At 43.7% G+C, this 23,438-nt stretch overlaps 1 protein-coding gene across 4 annotated transcripts in view; it reads left to right on the forward strand.

Annotated features, from left to right (window-relative positions):
* rgs12b (regulator of G protein signaling 12b) overlaps nt 1–23,438 on the forward strand; it is a 341,690-nt gene that overhangs the window by 187,647 nt on the left and 130,605 nt on the right. For all 4 annotated transcript variants that reach the window (XM_068029252.1, XM_068029254.1, XM_068029253.1 and 1 more), the window contains exon 5: nt 17,486–17,655. In XM_068029252.1, coding sequence (XP_067885353.1) covers nt 17,486–17,655 — 170 coding nt within the window. The remainder of the gene's footprint in view (nt 1–17,485; nt 17,656–23,438) is intronic.

Below are 23,438 nucleotides of genomic sequence, written 5' to 3' on the forward strand. Positions count from 1 at the left end.
TAAATTGGGGAAAGGCTAATTATAACAATATTAGGCAGGAACTGAAGAATTTAGATTGGGGGCGGCTGTTTGAGGGTAAATCAACATCTGACATGTGGGAGTCTTTCAAATGTCAGCTGATTAGAATCCAGGACCAGCATGTTCCTGTGAGGAAGAAAGACAAGTTTGGCAAGTTTCGGGAAGCTTGGATAACACGGGATATTGTGAGCCTAGTCAAAAAGAAAAAGGAAGCATTTGTAAGGGCTGGAAGGCTAGGAACAGATGAAGCACTTGAGGAATATAAAGACAGTAGGAAGGAACTTAAGCAAGGAGTTAGGAGGGCTAAAAGGGGTCATGAAAAGTCATTGGCAAACAGGATGAAGGAAAATCCCAAGGCTTTTTATACATATATAAAGAGCAAGAGGGTAACCAGGGAAAGGGTTGGCCCACTCAAGGACAGAGATGGGAATCTATGCATGGAGCCAGAGGAAATGGGTGAGGTGCTAAATGAGTACTTTGCATCCGTATTCACCAAGGAGAAGGACTTGGTGGATGATGAGCCTAGGGAAGGGAGTGCAGATAGTCTCAGTCATCTCGTTATCAAAAAGGAGGAGGTGTTGGGTGTCTTGCAAAGCATTAAGGTAGATAAGTCCCCAGGGCCTGATGGGATCTACCCTAGAATACTGAGGGAGGCAAGGGAAGAAATTGCTGGGGCCTTGACAGAAATCTTTGCATCCTCATTGGCTACAGGTGAGGTCCCAGAGGACTGGAGAATAGCCAATGTTGTTCCTTTGTTTAAGAAGGGTGGTAAGGATAATCCAGGAAATGATAGGCCGGTGAGCCTTACGTCAGTGGTAGGGAAACTATTAGAGAGGATTCTTTGGGACAGGATTTACTCCCATTTGGAAACAAACGAACTTATTAGCGAGAGACAGCATGGTTTTGTGAAGGGGAGGTCGTGTCTTACTAATTTGATTGAGTTTTTTGAGGAAGTGACGAAGATGATTGATGAGGGAAGCGCAGTGAATGTTGTCCATATGGACTTTAGTAAAGCCTTTGACAAGGTCCCGCATGGCAGACTGGTGCAAAAGGTGAAGTCACACGGGATCAGAGGGGAGCTGGCAAGATGGATACAGAACTGGCTCAGTCACAGAAGACAGAGGGTATCAGTGGATGGGTGTTTTTCTGAATGGAGGGATGTGACTAGTGGTATTGCGCAGGGATCAGTGCTGGGACCTTTGCTGTTTGTAGTATATATAAATGATTTGGAGGAAAATGTAGCTGGTCTGATTAGTAAGTTTGCGGACGACACAAAGATTGATGGAGTTGCGGACAGTGATGAGGATTGCCAGAGGATACAGCAGGATATAGATCGGTTGGAGACTTGGGCGGAGAAATGGCAGATGGAGTTTAATCCGGACAAATGTGAGGTAATGCATTTTGGAAGGTCTAATGCAGGTGGGAGGTAAACAGTAAATGGCAGAACCCTAAGGAGTATTGACAGGCAGAGCGATCTGGGCGTGCAGGTCCACAGGTCACTGAAAGTGGCAACGCAGGTGGATAAGGTAGTCAAGAAGGCATACGGCATGCTTGCCTTCATCGGTCAGGGCATAGAGTATAAAAATTGGCAAGTCATGTTGCAGCTGTACAGAAACTTAGTTAGGCCACACTTAGAATATTGCGTGAAATTCTGGTCGCCACACTACCAGAAGGATGTGGAGGCTTTGGAGAGGGTACAGAGGAGGTTTACCAGGATGTTGCCTGGTCTGGAGGGCATTAGCTATGAGGAGAGGTTCAGAAAACTCGGATTGTTTTCACTGGAACGACGAAGGTGGAGGGGCGACATGATAGAGGTTGACAAACTTATGAGCGGCATGGACAGAGTGGATAGTCAGAAGCTTTTTCCCAGGGTGGAAGAGTCAGTTACTAGGGGACATAAGTTTAAGGTGCGAGGAGCAAAGTTTAGAGGGGATGTGCGAGGCAAGCTTTTTTACACAGAGGGTGGTGAGTGCCTGGAACTTGCTGCCAGGGGAGGTGGTGGAAGCAGATACGATAGCGACGTTTAAGAGACATAGTGACAAATATATGAATCCAAAGAACAAAGAAAATTACAGCACAGGAACAGGCCCTTCGGCCCTCCAAGCCTGCGCCGATCCAGATCCTCTATCTAAACATGTCGCCTATTTTCTAAGGGTCTGTATCTCTTTGCTTCCTGCCCATTCATGTATCTGTCTAGATACATCTTAAAAGACGCTATCGTGCCCGCGTCTACCACCTCAGCTGGCAACGCGTTCCAGGCACCCACCACCCTCTGCGTAAAGAACTTTCCACGCATATCCCCCCTAAACTTTTCCCCTCTCACTTTGAACTCGTGACCCCTAGTAATTGAATCCCCCAGTCTGGGAAAAAGCTTCTTGCTATCCACCCTGTCCATACCTCTCATGATTTTGTACACCTCAATCAGGTCCCCCCTCAACCTCCGTCTATCTAATGGAAATAATCCTAATCTACTCAATCTCTCTTCATAGCTAGCGCCCTCCATACCAGGCAACATCCTGGTGAACCTCCTCTGCACCTTCTCCAAAGCATCCACATCCTTTTGGTAATGTGGCGACCAGAACTGCACGCAGTATTCCAAATGTGGCCGAACCAAACTCTTATACAACTGTAATATGACCTGCCAACCCTTGTACTCAATACCCCGTCCGATGAAGGAAAGCATGCCGTATGCCTTCTTGACCACTCTATTTACCTGCGTTGCCACCTTCAGGGAACAATGGACCTGAACACCCAAATCTCTCTGTACATCAATTTTCCCCAGGACTTTTCCATTTACTGTATAGTTCACTCTTGAATTGGATCTTCCAAAATGCATCACCTCGCATTTGCCTTGATTGAACTCCATCTGCCATTTCTCTGCCCAACTCTCCAATCTATCTATATTCTGCTGTATTCTCTGACAGTCCCCTTCAGTATCTGCTACTCCACCAATCTTAGTGTCGTCTGCAAACTTGCTAATCAGACCACCTATACTTTCCTCCAAATCATTTATGTATGTCACAAACAACAGTGGTCCCAGCACGGATCCCTGTGGAACACCACTGGTCACACGTCTCCATTTTGAGAAACGCCCTTCCACTGCTACTCTCTGTCTCCTGTTGCCCAGCCAGTTCTTTATCCATCTGGCGAGGACACCCTGGACCCCATGCGACTTCACTTTCTCCATCAGCCTACCATGGGGAACCTTATCAAACGCCTTACTGAAGTCCATGTATATGACATCTACAGCCCTTCCCTCATCAATCAACTTTGTCACTTCCTCAAAGAATTCTATTAAGTTGGTAAGACATGACCTTCCCTGCACAAAACCATGTTGCCTATCACTGATAAGCCCATTTTCTTCCAAATGGGAATAGATCCTATCCCTCAGTATCTTCTCCAGCAGCTTCCCTACCACTGACGTCAGACTCACCGGTCTATAATTACCTGGATTATCCCTGCTACCCTTCTTAAACAAGGGGACAACATTAGCAATTCTCCAGTCCTCCGGGACCTCACCCGTGTTTAAGGATGCTGCAAAGATATCTGTTAAGGCCCCAGCTATTTCCTCTCTCGCTTCCCACAGAAACCTGGGATAGATCCCATCCGGACCTGGGGACTTGTCCACCTTAATGCCTTTTAGAATACCCAACACTCCCTCCCTCCTTATGCCGACTTGACCTAGAGTAATCAAACATCTGTCCCTAACCTCAACATCCGTCATGTCCCTCTCCTCGGTGAATACCGATGCAAAGTACTCGTTTAGAATCTCACCCATTTTCTCTGACTCCACGCATAACTTTCCTCCTTTGTCCTTGAGTGGGCTAATCCTTTCTCTAGTTACCCTCTTGCTCCTTGTATATGAATAAAAGGCTTTGGGATTTTCCTTAACCCTGTTTGCTAAAGATATTTCATGACCCCTTTTAGCCCTCTTAATTCCTCGTTTCAGATTGGTCCTACATTCCCGATATTCTTTCAAAGCTTCGTCTTTCTACAGCCTCCTAGACCTTATGTATACTTCCTTTTTCCTCTTAGCTAGTCTCACAATTTCACCTGTCATCCATGGTACCCTAATCTTGCCATTTCTATCCCTCATTTTCACAGGAACATGTCTCTCCTGCACGCTAATCAACCTCTCTTTAAAAGCCTCCCACTTATCACATGTGGATTTACCTTCAAACAGCTGCTCCCAATCTACATTCCCCAGCTCCTGCCGAATTTTGGTATAGTTGGCCTTCCCCCAATTTAGCACTCTTCCTTTAGGACCACTCTTGTCTTTGTCCATGAGTATTCTAAAACTTACGGAATTGTGATCACTATTCCCAAAGTAGTCCCCTACTGAAACGTCAACCACCTAGCCGGGCTCATTCCCCAACACCAGGTCCAGTATGGCCCCTTCCCGAGTTGGATATTTACATCCTGCTCTAGAAAACCCTCCTGGATGCTCCTTACAAATTCTGCTCCATCTGGACCTCTAACACTAAGTGAATCCCAGTCAACGTAGGGAAAATTAAAATCTCCTATCACCACCACCCTGTTGCTCCTACATCTTTCCATAATCTGTTTACATATTTGTACCTCTATCTCACGCTCGCTGTTGGGAGGCCTGTAGTACAGCCCCAACATTGTTACCGCACCCTTCCTATTTCTGAGTTCTGCCCATATTGCCTCACTGCTCGAGTCCTCCATAGTGCCCTCCTTCAGCACAGCTGTGATATCCTCTTTGACCAGTAATGCAACTCCTCCACCCCTTTTACCTCCCTCTCTATCCCGCCTGAAGCATCGATATCCTGGGATATTTAGTTGCTAATCATGCCCTTCCCACAACCAGGAAGGGAATAGAGGGACATGGGCCCCGGAAGTGCAGAAGGTGTTAGTTTAGATGGGCATCAAGATTGGCGCAGGCTTGGAGGGCCAAATGGCCTGTTCCTGTGCTGTACTATTCTTTGTTCTTTGTTTGTTCAATGCATCGACCATCTCCATAGCTACCTCTTTCAACACTCTGGGATGTAGAATATCAGGTCCTGGGGACTTACCAACCTTCAGCCCCATTAATTTCTTCAATTCAATTTCTTCTTCCTAATACTAATTTCCTTCAATTCCTCATTCTCCCTAGTCCCTTGGATCTCTAATTCTGGGAGATTTCATGTATCTTCCTCTGTGAAGACAGACACAAAGTAATTATTTAGCTTCTCTGCCTTTTCTTTGTTCCCCATTATAAATTCTCCTGACTCTGCCTGATTGTAAAGCTTCTATAGGTATGTTAAAAGGAAAAAATTAGCAGAGACAAATGTGGGTCCATTACAGGCAGAGACAGGAGAATTTATAATGGGAAATAGAAATGGCAGAGAAGCTAAATAATTACTTTGTGTCTGTCTTCATGGAGGGGTACCAATATCCTGGGGGGGAGATTTGCTAGTGCTCTTCGGGGGGGTTTAAACTAATTCAGCAGGGGAATGGGAACCTAAATTGTAGTTCCAGTGTACAGGATGTTGAGAGTAGTGAGGTCAAGGATAAGGTTACAAGGACGCAAGAGGGCACTGGCAAGCAAGAACTTGGTTTAAAGTGTGTCGACTTCAACGCCAGGAGCATCCGGAATAAGGTGGGTGAGCTTGCAGCATGGGTTGGTACCTGGGATCTCGATGTTGTGGCCATTTCGGAGACATGGGTAGAGCAGGGGCAGGAATGGATGTTGCAGGTTCCAGGATTTAGATGTTTCAGTCAGAACAGAGAAGATGGTAAAAGAGGGGGGGGTGTGGCATTGTTAATCAAGGAGAGTATTACAGCGGCAGAAAGGACGTTTGAGGACTCGTCTACTGAGGTAGTATGGGCCGAGGTTAGAAACAGGAGAGGAGAGGTCACCCTGTTTGGGAGTCTTCTATAGACCTCCGAATAGTTCCAGAGATGTAGAGGAAAGGATAGCGAAGATGATTCTCGACAGGAGCGAGAGTAACAGGGTAGTTGTTATGGGGGACTTTAACTTTCCAAATATTGACTGGAAATACTATAGTTCGAGTACTTTAGATGGGTCAGTTTTTGTCCAGTGTGTGCAGGAGGGTTTTCTGACACAGTATGTAGACAGGCCAACCAGGGGCGATGCCACATTGGATTTGGTACTGGGTAATGAACCCGGCCAGGTGTCAGATTTAGATGTAGGTGAGCACTTTGGTGATAGTGATCACAATTCGGTTAGGTTTACCTTAGCGATGGGCAGGGACAGGTATATACCGCAGGGCAAGAATTAAAGCTGGGGGAAAGGAAATTATGATGCGATTAGGCAAGATTTAGGATGCGTAGGATGGGGAAGGAAACTGCAGGGGATGGGAACAATCGAAATGTGGAGCTTATTCAAGGAGCAGCTACTGCGTGTCCTTGATAAGTATGTACCTGTGAGGCAGGGAGGAAGTTGTCGAGCGAGGGAGCCGTGGTTTACTAAAGAAGTTGAAGCGCTTGTCAAGAGGAAGAAGAAGGCTTATGTTAGGATGAGACGTGAAGGCTCAGTTAGGGCGGTTGAGAGTTACCTCCGCTGGCAACGCGTTCCAGGCACCCACCACCCTCTGCGTAAAGAACTTTCCACGCATATCCCCCCGAAACTTTTCCCCTCTCACTTTGAATTTGTGACCCCCAGTATTTGAATCCCCCACTCTGGGAAAAAGCTTCTTGCTATCCACCCTGTCTATACCTCTCATGATTTTGTACACCTCAATCAGGTCCCCCCTCAACCTCCATCTTTCTAATGAAAATAATCCTAATCTACTCATCCTCTCTTCATAGCTCGCGCCCTCCATACCAGGCAACATCCTGGTGAACCTCCTCTGCACCCTCTCCAAAGCATCTACATCCTTTTGGTAATGTGGCGACCAGAACTGCACGCAGTATTCCAAATGTGGCCGAACCAAAGTCCTAGACAACTGTAACATGACCTGCCAACCCTTGTACTCAATACCCCGTCCGATGAAGGAAAGAATGCCGTATGCCTTCTTGACCACTCTATTTACCTGCGTTGCCACCTTCAGGGAACAATGGACCTGAACACCCAAATCTCTCTGTACATCAATTTTCCCCAGGACTTTTCCATTTACTGTATAGTTCACTCTTGAATTGGATCTTCCAAAATGCATCACCTCGCATTTGCCCTGATTGAACTCCATCTGCCATTTCTCTGCCCAACTCTCCAATCTATCTATATTCTGCTGTATTCTCTGACAGTCCCCTTCACTATCTGCTACTCCACCAATCTTAGTGTCATCTGCAAACTTGCTAATCAGACCACCTATACTTTCCTCCAAATCATTTATGTATATCACAAACAACAGTGGTCCCAGCACGGATCCCTGTGGAACACCACTGGTCACACGTCTCCATTTTGAGAAACTCCCTTCCACTGCTACTCTCTGTCTCCTGTTGCCCAGCCAGTTCTTTATCCATCTAGCTAGTACACCCTGGATCCCATGCGACTTCACTTTCTCCATCAGCCTACCATGGGGAACCTTATCAAACGCCTTACTGAAGTCCATGTATATGACATCTACAGCCCTTCCCTCATCAATCAACTTTGTCACTTCCTCAAAGAATTCTATTAAGTTGGTAAGACATGACCTTCCCTGCACAAAACCATGTTGCCTATCACTGATAAGCCCATTTTCTTCCAAATGGGAATAGATCCTATCCCTCAGTATCTTCTCCAGCAGCTTCCCTACCACTGACGTCAGACTCACCGGTCTATAATTACCTGGATTATCCCTGCTACCCTTCTTAAACAAGGGGACAACATTAGCAATTCTCCAGTCCTCCGGGACCTCACCCGTGTTTAAGGATGCTGCAAAGATATCTGTTAAGGCCCCAGCTATTTCCTCTCTCGCTTCCCACAGAAACCTGGGATAGATCCCATACGGACCTGGGGACTTGTCCACCTTAATGCCTTTTAGAATACCCAACACTTCCTCCCTCCTTATGCCGACTTGACCTAGAGTAACCAAACATCTGTCCCTAACCTCAACATCCGTCATGTCCCTCTCCTCGGTGAATCTATGCTCCCTGCTTCTTGACCCCTCCGCTAAGGGAAAAAGTTTCTTCCTATCTAATATATCAATGCCCCTCATAATCTTGTACACCCCAATCATGTCCCCCCTCAGCCTTCTCTGCTCCAAGCAAAACAACCCTAGCCTTTTCAGTCTCTCTTCATAGCTGAAATGCTCCTGCCCAGGTAACATCCTGGTGAATTTCCTCTGCATCCTCTCCAGTGCAATCACATCCTTCCTCTAGTGTGGTGACTATACTCCAGCTGTGACCTAACTGGTGCTTTATATAGCTCCATCATAACCTCCCTGCTGTTATATTCTATGCCTCGGCTAATAAAGGCAAATGTCCCATCTGCCTTCCTAACCACCTTATCTACCTGTGCTGCTGCCTTCAGTGATCTAAGGACAAGTACACCAAGGTCCTTCTCACCTTCTGTACTTCCTAGGGTCCTACCATCCATTGTATATTTCCTTGCCTTGTTAGTCCTCCCAAAATGCATTACCTCACAACTCTCTGGGTTAAAATCCTTTGCCACTGCTCCGCCCATATTACCAGCCCATCTATATCTCCCTGTAATCTAAGGATTTCCTCCTCACTATTTATAACACCACCAATTTTTGTGTCATCTGCGAACTTACTGATCACACCTCCTATATTCACGTCTAAATCATTAACGTACACTACAAACAGCAAGGGTCCCAGCACCGATCCCTGTGGTACACCACTGGTCACAGGCTTCCAATCGCAAAAACAGCCCTCAACCATTACCCTCTGCCTCCTGCCACTAAGCCAATTTTGGATCCAATTTGCCAAATTGCCCTGGATCCCATGGGCTCTTACTTTCTTAACCAATCTCCCATGCGGGACCTCATCAAAAGCCTTACTGAAATCCATATATACAACATTTACTGCTTTACCCTCATCGACACATCTAGTCACCTCCTCGAATAATTCAATCAAGTTAGTTAGACACGATCTCCCCCTGACAAAGCATGCTGACTATCCCTGATTAATCCCTGCCTCTCCAAGTGGAGATTAATCCTGTCCCTCAGAATTTTTTCCAATATTTTCCCAACCACTGATGGTAGACTCACCGGCCTATAATTACCTGGTTTATCCCTGCTACCCTTCTTGAATAATGGTATCACATTTGCTGTCCACCAATCCTCTGGTACCCCTCCTGTGGCAGGGAGGATTTGAAAATTTGTGTCAGAGCCCCTGCTATCTCCTCCCTTGCTTCACATAGCAGACTGGGATACATCTCATCTGGGCCTGAGGATTTATCCACTTTTAAGCCCGCTAAAACAGCTAATATTTCCTCCATTTCAATGCTAATATGTTCAAGTATATCACAATCCGCCTCCCTGATCTCTACACCTACATCGTCGCTCTCCATAGTGAACACCAATGAAAAGTAATCATTTAAAACCTCACCTATGTCCTCCGGCTCCACACAAAGATTGCAACGTTGGTCCCTAATGGGCCTTACTCTTTCCCTGGTTATCCTCTTACCCTTAATATACTTGTAAAACGCCTTGGAATTTTCCTTTACCTTGCCCGCCAGTGTTTTTACATGTCCTCTCTTTGCTCTCCTAATTACTTTTTTAAGTGCCACCCTACACTTTCTATACTCCTCTAGTGCCTCCGCTGTTTTCAGCGCTTGGGATCTGCCATCAGCCTCCTTTTATTTCCTGATCCAATCCTCTATATCCCTTGACATCCAGGGTTCCGTGGGCCTGTTAGTCCTACCCTTCACCTTAATGGGTACATGTTGGCTCTGAACTCTCACAATTTCCTCTTTGAGTGACTCCCACTGATCTGATGTAGACTTTCCTACAAGTAGCTGCTACCAGTCCACTTTGGCCAGATTCTGTTTTATTATATTGAAATTGGCCTGCCCCAATCCAGTACCTTTATTTCTGGTCCATCTTTGTCCTTTTCCATAACTACCTTAAATCTTACAGATTGTAATGTGAGGTGGAAAAATGTTTCTCAAAATCCAGACAACTGACACTTGTCTGGTTGTCCAGAAAATCACTTTGTGCCTTGATGTTGGGAACCTGTTTTGATCTCTGTGTGTGCTTTGAGAGATGCTTTTAAAAATCAGAGCACATACATCAAAGCTACAGGAGCAGCAGGACACAAGAGAACTTTTCCTTTGGGCTGGGCGAATTATGTTTTTATGTTCAGTAAAAAGCCCATTTAATTGGGACAGTGCACATGTGATCGTTATTGTTGAATAGTACTTGAAGAGAAGTTATATTGATTATACCAAATATCTCTTCTATGTTCTGCATGTTTTGCCTACTATGGAATAAAGCATCTTCAGAATTGAAATAAACATTGTCTTGCCCAATGGACTTCATTACTATACTCCCAGATTCTGCCAATGTGCCGGTAGATACAGGACCATAAGAAGCAGGCAACCAGATCTCGTAAGTGAGCAGAGAACACTGAGTTAATATCCATGGGCGGGGGGCGGGGGAGGTGGGTTGCAAATTCATAACAGTTGGTGACAGTTACACTGGTGACGAAGGCGATACAAATTTAAAATTTGAATGTGAACAGAAAAGGGAGTAACTAAATTTGTCAACCAGGACAAAAGAGCCAGAAACAGAAATGGCCTATTTAGCAGCAGAGGAAAATGCAAGGAAGAGAGAAAATTCCAGCTAAGGGAACAAGAGTTTTAATTGAGAGAGTGGGAGCTTTATCTAGAGAAAATGGCAGTAATGTAGATTGGAAAAATAGCAAGAACTATGAAATTGAAGCTGAGAAGGAGAAACATCACTAACTAGCATGAGCTAGAAAGAGGAAATGAGAGCATCATCTTGCTCTTGAACTTCCAGAGAGCCGGCATGGACTCAATGCGCTGAGTGGCTTTCTTCTGTGCCATAATGACTCTATGACATAAGTAAATAGTGTGGTAAGTGAGGTCATAGAACATGGCCCATCATTTTATTAACAACAATCTGCATTTATGTCACATCTTTACCATGGTAAAATGCCTATGGTGTTTGAACTGAGCCACATAAGGAGATATTAGGACAGACGGCCAAAAGCTTGGGTAAAGAGGTAGATTTTAAGCAGTGTTTTAAGGAGCAGATAGGTAGAGGAATGGAGAATTCTCCAACTGCTTCTTTTAGTCCAAAAACCTACAGTTCAAAGTGAAACTAAAAACAGTTCAGCAACAGTCCTGTGACAGCCATATATTGTGGTCTGGTAAAGATCTGTCCCTTCAGGCGAGAACACCTACTGTGTTTACTTGAAATCACATGTTTTCCAGTACTTGTTTACAGGTCAACCTCTTGTTGCCCTTCCTTTTTAAAAAAACAAAGTTCAACAATCTCCAGATGATTCAATGTCCATGAAATCCTTTACAGTTTTTTAAAATATTGATTCTCAAGTTTTAACAAAAAAATGGAAACTCCGTAACACCTCCACCCTTGGGGAAATGAAACACCATTTTTGAATGCGTTTCATTACAATTTATAAAAACAGAAGTTGAAAACATTTTAAACACATTCTCTCACTCATCCCCCATTCACTCTTGTAGTTAATACAATTTTGCTTTGTACCATCTTTACTCGTATAACTCAAACAAATTTAGATTTGCGACAAAGCATCTGCGAAAACATTTATTCCTGAAATGTGGACAATTTTTAAGTGATGGGGCTGGAACAGTAAACTCCATTGAAATATTCTGGCATTCTGAGTTTTAAATTTTGCCATAAAAGTTATGGGTTATGATCAGTATATACCTGGGGGTCACCATTGACCAGAAACTGAACTGGACCAGCCACGTAAATGCTGTGACTACAAGGGCAGGTCAGAAGATCAGAAGCTGGGAATTCTGAGGTGAGTAACTCACCTCCTGTCTCCCCAGTGCCTGTCCACCATCTGCAAAGTACAAGTCAGGAGTGTGATGGAATATTCTCCACTTGCCTAGATGAGTGTAGCTCCAACAACACTCAAGCTCGACACCATCCAGGACAAAGCAGCCCACTTGATTGGCACCCCATCCACCATCTTCAGCATTCACTCCCGCTACCAGCGAAGCACAGTGGCAGAAGTATGTACCATCTACAAGATGCACTGCAGCAATTCACCAAGGCTCCTTCGACAGCACCTTCCAAACCCATGACCTCCACCACCTAGAAGGACAAGGGTAGCAGATGCATGGGAACACCACCTCCTGCAAGTTCCCCTCCAAGCCACATACCATCCTGACATGGAACTATATAACCGTTCCTGCACTGTGACTGATGTCAAAATCCTGGAACTCCCACGCTAACAGCACTATTAGTGTACCTGCAATAGTTCAAGAAGGCAGCTCACCACCACCTTCCCAAGGGCAATTAGGGTTGGGCAATAAAGCAGTGCCCACATCCCATGACTGAATTTTAAAAATGTTTGAGTTCTGCCAGGGTCACTCAGCTCCAGACTTGGTTCCAGCATTGGTCCAAATGTGTGCCAAAGAGCTGAATTCCAGAGGTGAGTTGAGAGTGACTGCTGTTGACATCAAGGCAGCAATTGACTGAGTGTGGCATCAAGGAGCCCTGGCAAAATTCAAGTCAATGGGAATCAGGAGGAAAACTCTTCACTGGTTGGATTCATAGCTAGCATGGCGGAAGATGGTTGTGGTTGTTGGAGTCCAATCATCTCAGCCACTGGACATTGCTGCAGGAGTTCCTCAGGGTAGTGTCCTTGGCCCATCTTCAGCTGCTTCATCAGGGAACTTCCTCCAGCATAAGGTGAGAAGTGGTGATGTTTGCTGATGATTGCACTGTGTTTATCCGTCTCCTCTGTAAGAATGCCAGTTTAAAAGTGCTAAATGTGGTTGAGAATAAGCTTAGACTACTTGTTTTTCCCGTCCAGTATTTTTCAAATCGGTAATTTCTTAAAAGAATTGTCCTGTAACACAGATTTTCCAATAGCCATGGAGGCAGGACTGGAGGTGCCCGGGCAGAAAAATCATCATGGGAGAGCAACATACCAGTTTGCTAGCATCTTCCCATCTACAGGCCACTTTCAAACAGGCCAGTTCGAGTGCAAAATGGCACCACCTGCAAGTGGTGAGCAACCAATAAAGGCTATTTAAGGGACCTCTGCCATGCTGACTGGAATTTTCCAGTCAGTAGGCAGGCCCCTGAGGTGGCAAAAACATGGCCAGTGAAAGGAGGGCAGCCTTGCGGTGGCTGACCAGAGGAACAGTGCTCCAGAAACATTTAAACGCACCCCACCCCCACAGTGCCAATATCCTTCCTAAGGTAAGGGGACCAAAACTGCACACAGTACTCCGGGTGCGGTCTGACCAAGGTTCTATACAATTGAAGCAAGACTTCACTACTCCTGTACGCAAATCCTCTTGCGATAAAGGCTAACATACCATTAGCCTTCCTAATTGCTTGCTGCACCTGCATGTTAGCTTTCAGTGACTTATTGATGAGGACAACCAGGTCCCTTTGTACACTTTCCAATCTCTTACCATTTAAGGAATACTCTGCACATCTATTCCTCCTACCAAAGTGGATTTTTCCACATTATATTCCATCTGTCACGTTCTTGCCCACTCACTAAGTATGTCTAAATCCCCCTGAAGTCGCTTTGCATCTTCTTCACAACACGCATTCCCACCTAGTTTAGTGTCATCCGCAAACTTAGAAATATTACATTTGGTCCCCACATCCAAATCATTGATATATATTGTGAACAGCTGGGGCCCAAGTACTGATCCTTGCTGTACCCCACTAGTCTCAGCCTGCCAACGGGAGAATGACCCATTTATTCCTACTCTCTGTTTTCTGCCTGTTAACCAATCCTTAATCAATGCCAGTATATTACCTCCATGTGCTTTAATCTCTTTAACCAATCTCCTGTGTGGGACTTTATCAAAAGCCTTCTGAAAATCCAAATATACTACATCTACCAACTCCCCTTTATCTATTCTGTTAGTAACATCCTCAAAAAAAACCCCAACAGGTTAGTCAAACATGATATCCCATTCATAAATTCCTGTTGACTATGCCCAATCAGATCATTATTATCCAAGTGTCCATTTATCACATTGTTTAGAATAGATTCTAGCATTTTCCCTACTATTGCTGTAAGGCTAACAAGTCTGTAATTCCCTCTTTACTCTCTCCGTCCCTTCTTAAAGGGAACGGAGCGGACCTGTGGGGAGAACGCCGAGAGAGGACCGGATAAATAGAGCCCAAGGAGCACGGCCTAGACACTTACCTTCCGGGAGTGGAGAGGAGTGGACCTGCGGGGAGAACGCCGAAAGAGGAGCGGATAAATAGAGCCCGAGGATCGCGGCCTAGACACTTACCTTCCCGGAGTGGAGCAGACCTGAGGGGAGAACGCCGAGAGAGGTGCGGATAAATAGAGCCCGAGGATCTTGGACTAGACACTTACCTTCCGGGAGCGGAGAACAGTCCAGGCATGCCGGAGTTTTGAAATAATAATAAAAAAAAAATCAACAGTGACATCACAGGAAAGCTGCAAGGTGATTGATTGGGTAGGTAACCGCTGTTGGTGCCTGTAAATAGCTTAAAAAATAATAAGGGGAAAGTTCTTTTTTGAAAAAAAACCTCAAATCTTACCGTATCAGTGGTAAGGTTAGTACTACCAAAGTGTTTTTTCTTAATTAGTGTAATTTATTAAGGGCTTTAGATTGTAGTGGGTAGTGTTTGGAGTCGAACAAGGCCCTTAGCGTAAATAGTATTTTTTAATTAAAGGGAGTAACTAAGTAATCTAAAGGTAAGTCATAGCAGGAGAGCTCGCACCCCTGATATGCTCCTGCTGTGCTATGTGGCAAATCAGGGATGCTTCCAGTGTCCCCGACGACCATGTGTGCAGGAAGTGTAACCATCTGCATCTACTGGCTACCCGCATTACAGAGCTGGAGCTGTGGGTACTGGGGACTTATAAACCTTCAGCCCCATTAATTTCTCCAATACAACCTTCTTACTACTACTAATTTCCTTCAATTCCTCATTCTCCCTAGTTCCTCGGATCTCTAATTCTGGGAGATTTCTTGTATCTTCCTCAATGAAGACAGACACAAAGTAATCATTTAGCTTCTCTGCCATTTCTCGATTCCCCAATATAAATTCTCCCGACTCTGCCTGTAATGAACCCACATTTGTTTTCGGCAAACATTTCCTTTTTATGTACCTATAGAAGCTTTTACAGTCCATTTTTATGTTTTTTGCTAGTTTACATTCATATTCTATTCTCCCTTTCTTTATCAGTTTCTTGCTCCTCCTTCGCTGTATTCTAAAGTCCTCTGGCAACTTTATAGGCCTTTTCTTTTAATCTTATACAATCCTTGACTTCCATTGTTAGCCATGGTTGACTGCCTTTTCCTTTTGTGTTTTTCTGCCTTGGCGGAATATATAGTTGCTGTAAACTATGTAATAATTCTTTAAAGACTATCCATTGCCTATGTACTGTCATACCTTTTAATGTATTTTCCCAATCTATCAGCCAATTTGCCACTTATAGCTTTATAATTTCCTTTGTTTAAATTTAACACCGTGGCTTCAGATTGAACTACCTCACTTTCTAATTGGACAGCTCTTGGGCAGGCACAGTAGACTAAGTAGCTTCCTTCTATGTTATAAGATTCTATGAGCCAGCTTTTATGGTAATAATGACGGAGCGCATTTGCTGTCATTACTCCTCTGAAACTGATTGCAGTGGGAGATGGTGGTGAAGTGGTAATGTCACTGAACTAGTATCCAGAGGCCCAGAGCAATGCCTTGGGGACAAGGGTTCAAATTCCACCATGGCAACTGATGGAATTTAAATTCAATTAATTTATAAGTTCAATTAATTAAAAAAAATCTGGAATTGAAAGCTAGTCTCCGGAATAGTGCCATGAAACTATCATTGATTGTCATAAAACCCATCTGGTTCACTAATGTCCATTAGGAAAGGAAATCTGCTGTCCTTACTTGGTCTGGCCTACATGTGACTCCAGACTCACAGCAATGTGGTTGACTCTTAACTGCCCTCTGAAGTGGCCTGGCAAGATACTCAGTTGTCGAGGGCAATTAGTATGGGCAACAAATACTGGCCTAGTCAGCGAAGCCCACATCCCATGAAAGAATAAAAAAAAACTTCTGGAATCTGTACCTGTGCAGTTAAAAGCAGAAATGCAGAAGTTGCTGTCAGTGATTCTATGCTTTCCCATGGGGTGTGCTGTTGAAGGCTTCCACCCCTCCCCACCGCCCTCCCCAACCCTCCTCAGACTGCAATCAAGTAAATGTCATTGAACTGACACAAACTTGCCCTTTTACATTATTAGTCTCGCTGTAAAAATCCTTGAAAATATTCCTCTTTGTTGAATGAGGTAACTGAGCTTTTAACAATGTACTAAATTCATAACAGTGACTGAACAGTTTCTTCGTTATGATATAAATATCACATTTTTAAATGACTTATTTTTATTTTTTTATGATATTTCAGCTTCAACCACAATCCCATGTAGATTTCCCGATCATTTATTTCACCCGCTGTAAAATTTTAATTTAAAAGTGATAAATTCAGTGCATTTTACTTCCTAGTTTTCTGTCTGTGAGAATATTTCAATATAATTGGCTGCTTATCCTGCTTGATGGCATCACTGTTGTCAGGCCACATAACTACTGTGGCTACTAGAGTAGGTCAAAGGCTGGGAATTCTTCAGAGAGTAACTCACCACCTCTCCCCAATACCTGTCCATCTTCTACAAGGCACAAGTCAGGAATGTGATGGAATACTTTTCACTTACCCGGATGGGTGCAGTTCTAACAACACTCAAGATGCTCGACACCATCCAGGACAAAGTAGTCCGCTTGACTGCCACTCGACGCACAGTGGCAGCAGTGTGTACCATCTACAAGATGCACTGCAGCAACTCACCAAGGCTTCTTCAACAGCATCTTCCAAACCTGCGACCTCTATCTAGAGGGACAAGGGCAGCAGATGCATGGGAACACCAAGTTCCCCTCCAAGCCACACACCATCCTGACTTATATCGCCATTCCTTCACTGTTGCGGGGTCAGAATCCTGGAACTCCTTTCCTAACAGCACTAAAGGTGTACCTATACCCCAAGGACAGCGGTTCAAGAAGGTAGCTCCTTCTCAAGGGCAATTAGGGATGGGCAATAAATGCAGGCCTAGCCAGTGATGCCCACACCCCAGGAATGAATTAAAAAAAAGATGCCTGGAGAGTCCCCGTTGCCTCGACACCAGATTCAAACTGACATTGTGAAAGGGGAAATCCATGCTCCAGAGGTTACTGGACAATGGCGAGCGCCTTCACTTCGCTACTGACAGTGAAATTTGGGCCTTGTGATTCTATTATTTTCAATGTTTATGATGACACTGACTTGATTTTGGTTACAATGCTGCACAATACAAATTTATTTGAGTTACAAGGTTGTTCTTGTTTGGCAGAGTTAAACTGTGCAGATCTCAAGAACTACAACAGTGAGAACAGCATCAACAGCAATGCCAGTCTTCCCAGTGTCCAGAGTTGCAGAAAACATGCAGAGCGGCAAGTGGCTAGTTGGGCTGTGTGCTTTGAACGACTCCTGCAAGATCCAGTTGGCGTCAGATACTTCTCTGTAAGTAAACTCTATTTACTGTAATACGACTCTGGAAAGGGAAATATGACCCTTCGAGGGTGAGCGATGTGGTTAATGTCTGAAGTTTACCCGTGTACGACTGTGTATGTCTTCTGCCTGCTGGAAGTGTGCTACAGAGTGTTTGAGATAATTAGATATGTTTTTGAAGAAAGGTATGACAAAATGAATAGATTGAATCGTTGCCTTGGATACAGCCATTCGGAGACTGCGATTCAAAGGGTGCATTCTCATTACCTTGGATACAGCCACTCGGACTGAGCATCGAGAGATACATTTGTTACAATTTAATTTTGAACTGGTTGATAGTGCAAACAGCCTGTTCTAACAGAGGATACAGACAGACAGCTCAGACAGAAAGGAGACCTCTTAGCTAATTTAAACTGAAGGAAGGGGAGTTAAACTGTGACAATCTTTTATCCCTCAAAAACTTTGAAGCCAGATTGTTGTTGATCTGCTGCGGTCATTACTGGAGAAGGGAAGCATCACTTACTGCTGGAATTAGACTACGGACTGTTCTGCTGTTGAAGAACCTTATTTCTCCCCATTTGGATGGCTGTGAGGACTAGGAAGCAACCTTGGACTTTTTCACCTCAGGCAGTTGTTTTCTATTTTTAATGTTGTTTATATCGTCGTACTGTTTAAGAATTAAATTTTTCTAATTAAACAGTTAATTTGTTAATTTAAAGACACCTGGTTTGGCTAGCCTCATTCTGGGGTTAATAGATAGTACAATTTGGTTGGGTCTTTCTTTAATTTGGAAAGTTTTAAATGATATATCAGGCGATCTGTGGAAGGACGGGATTGAATTAACAATGCGTTTCTCCCACCACAATCAGAATTGTATAGTTTGAATGGGGGCTTTGACTGGAGCAGTCAGTTGTCACGTGTTTAAGCTTTTTTTCTGTTTAATAGTAATTTTTTTCAGCTTTTACATGACCCACTCTAATCTTTGATAACAGCTCGTCCCCATTCTTGATTTTTGTAATTTACCCCCTTTATAGGATTCAACTGTTCTCTGGGGTAACTGTGCCTAATGTCTCTGAACTAATTGTTTAAAATCCAGTAGAATAGAAAAGCGATGAAGTAACTTTGTAAGTTCGCATTCAGATGATTTTGATAATTTTTTCAACATTTACAATATGGAACTTTTACAATATAGAACTTTGTATAGGAACTACTGCGGTTTTCCCTAAAAAGCCAAATGTTCATAAGCTTTTCAACAGGACTGTGGGAAAGGCCCCAGATTTGCTCCTAGTCAAACCAAGCTAGTTAATCTCAGTTGGCACAATGGTAGGTGAATTACTGTTGTTACGACCAGATGAGAAATGTGTCTAGGGGTCTGTTGCTATCTTCAACTGGTCTTATTATAACAGGGTTTAATTTTAAACGCACTGTGTTTTGAGTTCCCCCTTTGTGAATCCTTGTTAACAACTTTCCAATTGTAAGGCAAAGAAATGAGCACAAGCAGGCTTTCTTTGGTTTAAAGAAGAAAGATGAAATTTATTAAATCTTAAGCTTAAACTCTAATATGGTTTCTTTTGGGCCTCCTTATCTCGAGAGACAATGGATACGCGCCTGGAGGTGGTCAGTGGTTTGTGAAGCAGCGCCTGGAGTGGCTATAAAGGCCAATTCTGGAGTGACAGGCTCTTCCACAGGTGCTGCAGAGAAATTTGTTTGTTGGGGCTGTTGCACAGTTGGCTCTCCCCTTGCGCCTCTGTCTTTTTTCCTGCCAACTACTAAGTCTCTTCGACTCGCCACAATTTAGCCCTGTCTTTATGGCTGCCCGCCAGCTCTGGCGAATGCTGGCAACTGACTCCCACGACTTGTGATCAATGTCACACGATTTCATGTCGCGTTTGCAGACGTCTTTATAACGGAGACATGGACGGCCGGTGGGTCTGATACCAGTGGCGAGCTCGCTGTACAATGTGTCTTTGGGGATCCTGCCATCTTCCATGCGGCTCACATGGCCAAGCCATCTCAAGCGCCGCTGACTCAGTAGTGTGTATAAGCTGGGGATGTTGGCCGCTTCAAGGACTTCTGTGTTGGAGATATAGTCCTGCCACCTGATGCCAAGTATTCTCCGAAGGCAGCGAAGATGGAATGAATTGAGACGTCGCTCTTGGCTGGCATACGTTGTCCAGGCCTCGCTGCCGTAGAGCAAGGTACTGAGGACACAGGCCTGATACACTCGGACTTTTGTGTTCCGTGTCAGTGCGCCATTTTCCCACACTCTCTTGGCCAGTCTGAACATAGCAGTGGAAGCCTTACCCATGCGCTTGTTGATTTCTGCATCTAGAGACAGGTTACTGGTGATAGTTGAGCCTAGGTAGGTGAACTCTTGAACCACTTCCAGAGCGTGGTCGCCAATATTGATGGATGGAGCATTTCTGACATCCTGCCCCATGATGTTCGTTTTCTTGAGGCTGATGGTTAGGCCAAATTCATTGCAGGCAGACGCAAACCTGTCGATGAGACTCTGCAGGCATTCTTCAGTGTGAGATGTTAAAGCAGCATTGGTTACACATATGGATATACGACGCGCCCACGCTAGCATGCACATGCAATATCGTATGCAGATGGGGACAGAAAAGAGAAGAGGAAAATATAGTAGAGAGGGGTTTGAGGCAATATCTTGTTGCGGTGCTTCGAGCTCACTGTACTCCTTTTGTAAGTAGAATTGTTTTTCCTTGGGGCCCAGTAGTCTTCTAAAAAACCTTGTTCATGTAGGAAACTTATCTCACTTTGAGTTTCATGTGTTTTCACAAGGAGGAGATAGAAGCAGGCAGGATGAGAGGAGGTAATTCTTGCTTCAGTTCCAGGAGAGATCTTCACTCCATGAGCATACGGCTTTGTCTCAGTTCAAATCCTTTGTTGGAAGTTCAAATTCTCTGTAACAGCCAGTTAGTCATGTGACAAAAACTGGTCTGACCACTTCTTCTGCGTATTGGGGAAGCAATGACTGTCCCCGTTGTTCCAACACTGCTAGTACTTTATAAATGTCCTTCCAGTCAGGGGCTTGCAATTTTAAGTTTTAACGTTCATGTGGCAAAATAATGTGTGCCTCAGTCTTGGCAGGTTTGCCTGACACTGTGGGCTAGGAAGGGGTTGTTTGCCTCTCCTGAATCGCTATCCAATGACATGCAAGAAAATACAAATATGTGGTACTTTGGCGAGGATGGGATCAACTTGGCTGTAATGCCATTAAGGGGAAATTGTTTGTTGATACTCATTGCCTAGCGTCACTTGTAAAATGGCATTTAAGTGAAGTATTGCAGGATTCAGGGAGTCAATTTATTCACTGTTAGAGCATGAGTGAAGAAAGGTTGAAGGCAGTTAAAGATATATGAACGATGGAGGTGAGGAAATGGGCAAAAGATTGCATTGTTGGTGAGCAACGCCTTGGAGGTGGAGAGGTCCAAGAGATGGCTATTGGTGGTTATAGTAGTGTTTATTTGCATGGGGAGCTTGAGTAAAGACAGGAGGATGAAGATGTTGGAATAGAGCTAACAGGCTGAGTTTAGATAAGTCACTGACTATGGTTAGTTGCTTGAGGCAGAGGCTTAACGAGGACAGGAGGGATGAGATTTTAAAAAAAGGAAGACTTACTTGTTGAGTAAGTTGTCAAGAGACTTGAGAGAATGATGGCAAGATGATACGTTTACCTATTAACCATTTTGGGAGCGAGAGTTAGCATTTTTGATTATGTTACGACCAGGTGAGAAAGAGGTCTAGGGTTCCTTTTCAGCCTTCACCTGGTCTTACTGTAACAGACTTTAATTTTAAACACACCGTGTTCTCCCTTGGTAAATCCTTGTTCACCGCTTTCCAATTACAAGGCAAAGAAAGCAGCACAAACAGGCTTTCTTAGGTTTAAAGAAGAAAAGTTGAAATTTATTAAACTTAAACTCTAATTCGGTTGACGTCTAGGGATACACGACACGCCCAGGCTAGCATGCATATGCGATACACACATGCAGATAGGGACAGAAAACAGCAGAAGAAAAATAAAGCAGAAAAATTTGAGGCAATATCTGAAGAGGGTTATTGATATGGGTCTTCAAGCTCACTGTAAAGTCCTTGATTGTAGGTAGATCTTGCTTTTCGTTGGGGCCCAGTATTCTTAAACCATGTTCGCTGTAGGAGACTTTTCTCTCTTGGGGTTCATGTGGATTCAGAGGCTTGTGAGAAAGAGATGGGAGCAGGCAGCCAGGAGAGGCTATGGCAAGCCAGCCAGATGAGATCTTCTCAGTCCAGGAGCATTCTGCTTTCTGCCACAAACTGTACAGATTCAAAAAACTCAGGTTGCCCAGCAAGTTAGTCATGTGCCTAGCTGGTTTGACCATGTCCATTTGTATAGTCAGCCATCTTAGCAGTCAACCTGGAATGCAGGCTCCTGCACCTTCAACGTCTGGTGATCAAAAGTCCATTGTGGGTTGAATGTGTCAGGGAATGGTCCTTTGTCCTTTCCAAGCAGTCTGTTAATATTCAAATGTCTTTCCAGTCAAGATCTGACAATCTTTTTTAAAGCAAGTCCTTTCTTCACTCCAGCAACAGTTTTAAATTTAATATCCATGTGGCGCAATTAATATGCCTTGCGCTTGGCAGATGGGGGGGCCTGCATGACAATTAATAAAAAAGCTTTATATTTTAAATCTGTTTGAAGTCCTTCCTGTCAGTTGTAGCTTCCACTAACAATTCGTTCTTCATTTGGTTTCATTTGACTTTTATCTCCTGTGCTCCTCCCTCTTGGTTTGCCTGTCATCTGCGTAGGATGGAAACTATCAATCAAAGCATCTTCATTTCCTCTTATATTCATGCCTAAAATCATTTTGCAGTATGTTATAAAATTGTGAACTGCACCTGAAATTCAACTGGTTATGCAAAAGTTTTAAAGGTTTTTTTTGTCATTTAGCTGTTCTTGTCATAATACTGTCACTGGTTTATTGTGACAGATAAATTTTTACATATTGGTATCTGGGGGCGACTGTTTTCAGCAGTTCTGCCTATTTTTCGACAATTTCTAAACATTTGGCTGTTACAAAAACAAATTAGATTCTAGGTTTATTTGAGCTGCTTTACCTTCAGAAATTAGCACATGGAAAGTAAACCAAAATAAATCCGAGTATGCCTCTATTCTTGTTCTTTTGTTGGTATGATTGCATTAAAATATCTGGCTGGCACCAAACATGAGATGTCTTCTGAATTATACTTTGATCATAAGTTAGACGTAAGTTCTGAGAATAGAACATGCATCTATGCATCTCATAGATCCAGAATGATACTGATATCTCTGCTGCAGGAGTTTATTTTTTCATATTTGAATAATATATCTTTGGCTAGTTGATAAAACCTCTCTAAAAGTAGCCAAGAATATGGTACTTTGTTACTAAATGGATGTAACCTGCAGTGAATTAGCAAACATGTCTCTGAGGAAAATCTTGAAGCAGCAATTAATTTTGCTCAGAAATTATGTTTAAAAAATGTTGCTATCAAATAGATTAAATCTTTTTATATTATTTTGCCTCATTAGAGGAAAAACGGTTCAGGAAATCTTATCAGCATTTCTTAGGCTCTAAGAGGAATAGAGAAACTGAAACTGAATAATATATTTGACATAACCATAAACTCTAATCAGAGGCCAAGATTCGAGCTCAGAAGAAGAAAGGTGGATAGTTTTTTCATTTAATTGCTTAACACGTAGGTGGGGAATATATGGAACAAATATATGGAGAACTATTTAGGAGTAGTCAATAAGAATT

The sequence above is a fragment of the Heterodontus francisci genome, chromosome 4, assembly GCF_036365525.1.
Source record: "Heterodontus francisci isolate sHetFra1 chromosome 4, sHetFra1.hap1, whole genome shotgun sequence".
Classification (NCBI taxonomy): Eukaryota; Metazoa; Chordata; class Chondrichthyes; order Heterodontiformes; family Heterodontidae; genus Heterodontus; species Heterodontus francisci.